The sequence below is a fragment of the Elephantulus edwardii genome, unplaced genomic scaffold (assembly GCF_000299155.1).
Source record: "Elephantulus edwardii isolate Elephantulus edwardi_28Jun2011 unplaced genomic scaffold, EleEdw1.0 scaffold00042, whole genome shotgun sequence".
NCBI classification, from domain to species: domain Eukaryota; kingdom Metazoa; phylum Chordata; class Mammalia; order Macroscelidea; family Macroscelididae; genus Elephantulus; species Elephantulus edwardii.
The window spans coordinates 64,789-73,674 of NW_006399792.1; the positions used below are offsets into that span (position 1 = coordinate 64,789).

At 40.2% G+C, this 8,886-nt stretch overlaps 1 protein-coding gene across 1 annotated transcript in view; it reads right to left on the reverse strand.

Moving 5' to 3' along the window:
* Positions 1–8,886, reverse strand: part of PKD2 (polycystic kidney disease 2 (autosomal dominant)) — a gene marked incomplete at its 3' end in the record, with an annotated part of 67,129 nt that overhangs the window by 22,177 nt on the left and 36,066 nt on the right. Inside the window, exon 3 of the mRNA XM_006885311.1 lies at positions 2,567–2,700. Within this exon, the coding sequence (XP_006885373.1) occupies positions 2,567–2,700 (134 nt within the window). The remainder of the gene's footprint in view (positions 1–2,566; positions 2,701–8,886) is intronic.

Sequence of the window (8,886 nt, forward strand, 5' to 3'; positions counted from 1 at the left end):
GATTAACTGCCTCTTAAAACCTGCTAGAGGGTCAGCTATGGGTCGATTCTGACTCTATAGTACAAAACAACCACCACCACCACCATTTAGTTTGCTTATCTAGTAGATTGTCTAATTGTCTTGGATTCTTTTGCTGTACATTGAATTCTCCAGTCTCCTTTTCTATTTTCTGATCTTAGCATTTATTTTCATGAGATTGTGAACAGGTGTGACAGTTTGTTAGTTTACACAAGATATACTTACAGGGAACCAAGAGGTGGTCATTATTCTTGCCTTTATCCTTATTAGATAATCAGCAGATACAAAACAATCTTAAGTGTGGTTTGAATTGCCAACTATTCTTATGTGTTAATAGGTTCATTCCTATGACTCAGTATTTTTTCCTATCTTAAATCAACATCTCTGACTATATGGCTCAGTAAGAATTTTAGGAAGTATGTCCTCAGGGAGAAACAATTATTTCCTTTCCAATTTCCTTTCTGATTTTCTTATTCTGAGTACCACATCCTCCAGATAGTAATATGGAATCATTCATTACTTATATTCTGCTGCCAGGTCAGAGTTTAGGACAATCTGACAAGGGGTTTGGTGAATTCTTCCATCAGCGGATCTCCAAAAAGCTGTGTCTAGTGTGTTTGGGGCACTGTTCTAGTATCTAGAGGGCATATCAACAAAGAGACAGAAAAGCAAACAAACAAAGGAAAACAGCCAAAACTCTGCCCTCATCGACCTTAACTCCCAGCAGATACTCACTAAATATTTACTGAATCCAATCTATGACTGACTGAATGAATTAGAAACTGAGCTAAATATGTGGCTGTGAAGCCAGGGGGACAAAACCCCAACAGCCATTTTTCTTACTCCCGAGCCATGTAACTTCTCTGAACCTGTTTTCCCTTTGACAGATGGGGAAAGTTCCTATCCTGCAAGTTATTATGAGGATTAAATAAAGTACTGTATGGACACTCAGCCAGTACGAGGCACACAAAAGGTACTCAATAAATGTGACTTGATCCCCTCTTTGAGAGTAGGAACTGAAAATGCATAAGGTGAAAAGTGGAATTCAATAGGACTCCCTTGTTTTTCTGGGACTCACAAGTTTTGCTTTGATAAGAGTGTTGTCTTAACTATTTTTCCACCACTAGTATTAGTGGAAAATAGTTTTCTTTCTCTGGCCTTACAGATGTTCTAGTTTTTGCATGTTTTACAAAACAACTCACCTTAACAATAGCAAAGTTCAACAGAGCAGCAAACAAATGCTGGCAAGGTTGTGGAGAAATAAGAACCCTTATTCAGTGCTGATAAGAGTGTAAAATGGTGCAATCACTATGGAAGGCAGTATGATGCTATCTCAAAATGCTGGAAATAATAGAAATACCATTTGGCCTAGCAATTCCACTATTAGGAATATAGCCTAAAGAAATCAGAGCTGCCACTCAAACAGATATATGCACACCCATGTTTATTGCTGCAGCAAAGGGATGGAAACAACCCAAATGCCATCAATAAACAGATTAAAAAAAACCAAACCCTACATTCACACAATGGAATATTACAGAGCAATGAAAAACAAGGAACTCATGAAATATTATATAACATGGGTAACCCTGGAGGACATTATATGAGTGAAATATCTCAGTAACAAAAGGACAAATACTGCATAACACCACTGTTACAAAATAGGACTTGCCATGGGATTTGGAGTGAAACTAAAAAAAGAGGGGATAAATAATGAACACTGCATTGGAACAAATGAAGGAAAGAATTGTTAAAACAAAGAATATATGATTAGACATTATCTGCATGACAACAGTCCAGAATAAGAGGTGCATAGCAAAGTAGACTGAGGGGTGGGAAGGAAAGGATGAAATGATGCAACAATGAATGCATACATTTTAAAAGAAATAATAAACAAACTTGGGGTGGGTAGGGAGGAAAATGTGCAACAATGAATGAACTGAAATTCAAGATTTTTGTAAACTTTTGTAAAAATCACAATAAAAAATGAATAATAATAATCTGTGTTAAGTACACAGCAAAAAAAAAAAACAAACAAAACCCAACAAAAAAGCAAACCACCAAAGCCAACCCAAAAAACCCCCACTCAACAAAACCAAACCAAAACAAACCATCCCCTTAAAAAAATGAACCATCCCCTTAAAAAAATGAAACAAAAACAACATCAAACCCACAGCTGTTAAGTTTATTCCAAACCAAGGTGATCCTTCATTAGGTTTCTGTAATTCTTTAAAGGATTTACTCATCAGAGCAGCTAGCGCTGCTGACCTTCAGCCCAGTAAGTTATCAGCAAGACGTGTAAATATTACTGTTACTGTGTACTCTGGAGTGGGAAACCCACTCACAGCTGGCCCTCCAGCAACTTCTCAGAGGCAGTAAATCAATCACATGGAAAGAGTCCATCTTCCTTCTGCAGAGCAGCTGGTTAAATTAAGTGCCTTTAGGTCTTCAGCACAATTCCTTACCATCAATCCACCAGAGCTCACCTATTAGAAAACCAAATTAATTTTTCCACGGTAGATGTAATTTTAAAGTTATTTGAAATTACCTTCCAAAAGTCTTCCATTGAAGACAGCGTTCTGAAGTTGGTCGTCTCCGTCTTGGAGAGCGGGGAGTCCAGGAAGAGCTGTGACATCATGCGGTTGTAGTAGTACACGCTGGAGCTCACCATACCATAGGTCACTGAAATACATCAAGAGCTCACTGAGCTGGGGAATCCTTCCAGGGATAACTCCTCGTGGATCAACACCTCAGAACAAATGCCCAAGTAACACACCCTCCTCCTTCCCTTTTTCCTCACTGTCATGCTTCTAGACTATTTTGCCCTCTTTCTGGCTAGTGACCTAAAATGTTTTAATATTGAAATATATGGAAAAGGGGTCTCTGGGTGATGTAAACAGTTAACATGCTAAACTGCTAAACAAAAGGTAGAAGGCTCAAGTCTACCCAGCCTCAACTCAGAAGGCAGGACCAGGGATCTCCTGACAATATAACCACTGCAAAACTCTGGGAAGTAGTTCTACTCCTGACACACAGGGCTGTCACAAGCTAGAATGGACTGCATGGTAACTGCTATGTGGATCAAAATAGGAGGACTTGAAGTGCCCACTGCTTCGGAGTGGATTACATTTCAACATTAAGAAAGCAAAAGTTCTCACCACTGGGCCAATAGATAGCATCAGGACAGAAGAGAAAAGATAGGAATGGTCAATTATTTCATCTTACTTGGATCTACGTTTTCTGGTGGTTCGAATCCACCAGTACTTCTGACTGGAGAAAGATGGGCAATACTCCTCTTCTATAATCTACAGCCTCAGCACCCATGGTGGGGTTAGATATGAGTTGGTTGTGGCTCTTTTGTGTTTTCGTTTGAATATTGCCTTCAAAGGCTCCACTTGTTAAGTGCTACTGAGTCAACTACGACTTACAATGACCCTAGAAAAAAAGATTTGACCTATGCTGCAGCCATTGCCACGGTCTCCTTTCCTGGTCACTCCAAGAGCAGAAACAGTCTCTCTTAGCTATATAGCACCATCTGCTGGACAGTGGAGAAACAATGCCATCAATTGTTAAGGGCTAGTTTCTTCTGTTAGATACCATCTAGTCAGAAGGGACTCAGAGCTGACCATCCAGCAGGTTTTCTTTCAGAAGGGGTTAATCACAAGCAAGGAGACTACCTATATTTCTCCCACAGAGCAGATGGTGGATTTGAACCACGTGCCTTTGTGTTGGCAGCATAACTCCTTATCACTGAGACACCAGAGCTCCTTGAAAATATACATAGCAGAATATCTTCTCAATATACTCAATGTCTACATTAAAAGGGACATAGTAAATCAGTCCCTCCTTTCTGCCAGGCCCTGTGGTGGCACAGTTACACACACTTAAAGAGTCTGTACCACTGGGTTTTGGTTTCAGCTTTGATTAATAGTGAATATCTGTCTCTGTGTTAATTGGGGGCTTCAGGGTCTCAAAATTCTGGAAACTACGTAACTTTTCTGAGCCTGAGTTTTCTTATCTCAAAAATGAGAGTGATAATAACTATCTAGGGGTTTTGTGTAATTCAATTGGAGAAATGGTGTGTAACAAGAACACATTCTGTATACCATAAAATGCAACAGAAATATAAGACAGTTTTATCATTTCTCTTTTCTGTTCCTAATTGAGAAAGCCAGTTTGGAAGGTAGTGTTTTCTTTAAATAGGTATTGCAGTGCGAAGGAAAAAATCAAAGCATGAAATAATCTTAAATGAAGGCTAGAAGGAATACTAAAAATATAAGACTGCATGTGTTTATCATTGAAAGGTCTTTTCAAGCCAATGATTAACTTTATTTTGTGCTGCGTCACCCACCGCTACCATCTAGCTGTGCCACCCATTGCTCATCAGTTTCTCCAAAACCATCCCACACACCTACTGCCTGGGTCTGAGTCTCTGGGAGACCTTCTAGCAAATCTGAACCCAAGGGACATGGAGGAATTGGGGAACTGAACCAAGGATGAAACTGTTCGTGTTAGAAATTATGGGCGTATACAGCCGTTTAAACATTTAGGACTGCAATGACTTGAGATTTCCCATAAACAGTCTGCTATTAGTCTTAGCAGGATGAATTATGAACACAGTTAGATAGACATATATATCATGTGCGTATTTCTTCTTCTGTGGTTCTTATTCTAACACTGAAGTTTCTATTTCCATAATTATTTCAGGATAGAAACCATGATAGCTTCTTGTTGTTATGTGGCATTAAGTCCACAGCAACTCATAACAACTCTATGCACAAAAGCTCTGAACCTTGTCGTATCCTGAGCCAATCTCAATGCCTTTGGCTCACCTACACCCATTACCCTAATTACTGTGTCAATCCATCTCATTCAGGGTTTCCCTCTCCATTCCAAGCATGATGTGCTTTTCCAAGGACTGGTCCCTTCTGGCAACATGCCCAAAGTGTATGTGAAATGGAGCTCAAAAATCCTAGCCTCCAAGCAGTAGCTTGGTTTCATCCTTTCCAGGACAGATCTATTTGTTCTCTTGGCAGTTCACAGTACGTTCAACTCTGTCACCATTATTCATTGTCAGCTCTCTGATACACAGCAAGTAATTGTGAAGACCATGGTCTGAGTCAGGTGCACCTTATTTTCTAGACTGACACTGTTGCTCTTTAGGACCTCTTTGAGAGGCCCCTGACAGTAGATTTTCCCAATGCATTCGTCTTTTTCGTGACTTTTGCTATCAAGAGTGTTGACTGTGGATTTAATCAAGCTGAAAACTTGTTAACAATCTTGATCTTTTCTCCACCTATCATGGTGCTGCCAAATCAGCATATATTAAAAGCTGCTTAAAAACAGTTTATTATTTTGAAATCCTTAACAGACACTTTTAAATTCATAATTGTTGTTGTTGTTGTTATGTGCCGTCGAGTCGCCTGCGACTCATAGTGACCCTATGTACAACAGCCCTAAACTCCACTCTGTCCTGTGCCAATCGCACTGTCTCTGACACTCCCATCCCAATTATCCCAGTCACTGAATCAATCCACCTCATAGAGGGCCTTCCTCTCCTGCGCTGTCCCTCCACCCTCCCAAGCATGATGTCCCTCTCCAGGGACGGGTCTCTCCTCACAACATGTCCAAAGTATGTTAGATGGAGCCTCAGAATCCTTGCCTCCAAGGAGTCACCCGGTTTAACCCTTTCCAGGAAAAATCTGTTTGTTTTCCTAGCAGTCCATGGTATTCTCAATACTCTTCTCCAGCATGACAGCTCAAAGGCATCAATTCTCCTTCTATCCTCCTTGGTCATTGTCCAACTCTCTGATGCATAACAGGTGATTGCAAAGACCATGGCCTGTATCAAACGCACCTTAGTCTTCAAAGAGATACCATTGCTCTTCAGTACTTTGGAGAGGTCCCTAACAGCAGACTTTCCCATGGCAATGCGCCTTTTAATTTCCTGGCTGCTGGTGCCAAGACTATTGATTATGGAGCCAAGCAAACTAAAGCTGTGTACAATCTCAATTTCTTCACCATCCACCCTGATGCTGCCAATTGGTCCAGTGGTGAGAATCTTTGTCTTCTTGACATTGAGCCTCAATCCATATTGTAGGCTGCAATCCTTGACACTCTGCAGCAGGCGCTTCAGGTCCTCTTCAGTTTCAGCAAGCAGGGTTGTGTCATCCGCATAACGCAGGTTGTTGATAAATCGTCCACCAATCTTGACCCCACATTTCTCCTCATAGAGCCCCGCCTCCCGGATAATCTGTTCTGCATATAGGTTGAAAAGGTATGGAGATAGGATGCATCCCTGGCGTACACCCTTCCCAATTTTGTACCATGCAGTGTTCCCTTGCTCTGTTCTGACGACTGCCTCCTGGTCCAAGTATAAGTTTCACATTAGAATAATCAAGTGTTCTGGGATTCCCATTCTTCTCAGAGTCAGCCATAGTTTGTTATGATCTACACAGTCAAATGCCTTTGCATAGTCAATGAAAAACAGATAGACATTCCTCTGGTATTCCCTGCTTTCAGCCAAGATCCATCTAACATCAGCTAAAATATCTCTAGTACCACAACCCCTTCTAAACCCAGCCTGGACTTCTGGTAGTTCTCTGTTGATGTGCTGTTCCAGTCGTTTTTTGGATAATCTTCAGTAAAATCTTGCTTGCATGTGAAATCAGTGAGATTGTTCTGTAGTTTCCACATTCTGTTGGGTCACCTTTCTTTGGGATAGGAACAAATATCGATCTCTTCCAGTCAGTTGGCCAAGTGGTCGTTCTCCAGATTTCTTCGCATAACTTGGTGAGCACGTCCAGGGCAGCATCTGTTAACTGAAGTATGTCAATTGGTATACCATCTATTCCTGGAGCCTTATTTTTTGCCATTTCCTTCAAAGCAGCCTGAACTTCTTCTTTCATCCCCATAGGCTCTTGCTCATATGTTGTTTCATGAAATTCTTCTGTGTCTTCCAATTCCTTTCGATACAGTGACTCAGTATATTCCTTCCATCTTCTTTTAATACTTCCTGGATCATTTAACATTCTGCCGAAAGCATCCTTGATTATAGCAACTCAAGGTTTGAATTTGTTCTTCAGTTCCTTGAGCTTAAGATATGCTGAGCGAGTTCGGCCCTTTTGTTTTTCTGACTCCGACTCCTTGCACATTTCATTGTAATATTTTGTTTTGTCATCCCGTGCTGTCTTTTGAAATCTTCTATTCAACTCATAATTCATAATAGTGTTAGAAATTTTAAGCGGAAAGTAGATTCAAAACTAAAAAAAGAAGTAAGAGAGGCTGCAGAATCAAATCAGTTGTATAAATTTCAAGTCACTATTATAAAAGAGAAATGAAAAAATGTTCAGCATAGCAAAGGAAAAAACCTCCAGGAAATAAAAGCATAATAAATGAGATAAATATGTAAACAATGTGTTAAACTCTTTAATCAAAAGATGACGACTTAAAAAGATTGGTTTAAAATATATGTTTAAAATATAAGCTTTATGGCTTAGATAGGGAGCTCTTGTGGCTTAATGAATATGCTGTTGTTATCAAACCAAAGGCAGAAAGTTCGAATTCATCAGTTGCTCTGAGAAAGAAAAATAGCCAATCTCCCATGCAATTTACAGTCTCTGAAAATCTGCTGGAGGGTCAGCTATGAGGTGGTTCCAACTTGGCAGCATGTAACAATACTAATACAACATATAAGAGACATACGTAAAACAAAGTTAAAAACAAAAGAATGAGTAAATACATACGATTGATATAGTTTTAAAAAGTATAAATGATATTAAAGTCTAACTGTTGTTATGTGTCATGGAGTCGCCTGCGACTCATAGTGACCCTATGTACAACAGCCCTAAACCCTGCTCTATCCTGAGCCAACTTTATTTTCTCTGACACACCTACTCATTACCCCAGTCACTGAATCAATCCATCTCATCAAAGGTCTTACCCTCTTGCAGTGTCCCTCCACCCTTCCTAGAATGATGTCTCTCTCCAAGGACTGGTCCCTTCTTGCAACATGTCCAAAGCAGGCCAGATGAAGCTTCAGAATCCTTGTCACCAAGGAACAGCCTGGTTGTTCTCCTAGCATTCCACGGTATATTCAATACTTTTATCCAGCCTTACCAGAAGCATCAATTCTTTTTTCTATCATCCCTAGACATTGTCCAGCTTTCTGACACATAGTAAATAATTGCAAAGACTCTGGCCTGGATCAGGCACTCCTTAGTCTCCAGACAGACATCATTGCTCTTCAGTACTCTGAAGAGTTCCCTGACAGCAGATTTCCCAATGCAACTCGTCCCATGATTTCCTGGCTGCTTGTACCATGAGTGTTGATTGTGGAGTCCAGTAAACTGAAGCAATCAACAATCTCAATCTCTTCGCTGTCTATCACGATGCTGCAAATGGCCCAGTAGTGAGAATATTTGTTTTCTTAATGTTGAGCTTCAATCCATACTGAAGGCTGCTGTTCTTGACCTTCTGCAGCAAGTGTTTCAGGTCGTCCTCTGATTCAGCAATCATGGTTGTGTCATTTGTATAGCACAGATTATTGTGAGTCTTCTTCCAATCAGATAAAGATTATTGGATATTGATAAATGATATAATACATAGGTAGATTTAACGTAATAGTAATGTGCATGCTCTGAAGAATTATCATAACCACAGTTGTGGTCGGAAATTTTAATGTGTATCTCTTGGTTTGCATAGGAATCAGATCGATTACGTCTGTGGAAAAAACCGCTGGAGAAGCTCAATATCAGCTATGAAAACTAGGCCAGGAGCCGATTGTGGAACAGACCACCAACTACTCATATGCAAGTTCAAGCTGAAGCTAACGAAAATTAAACCGAATCCACAGGAGCCAAAATATGA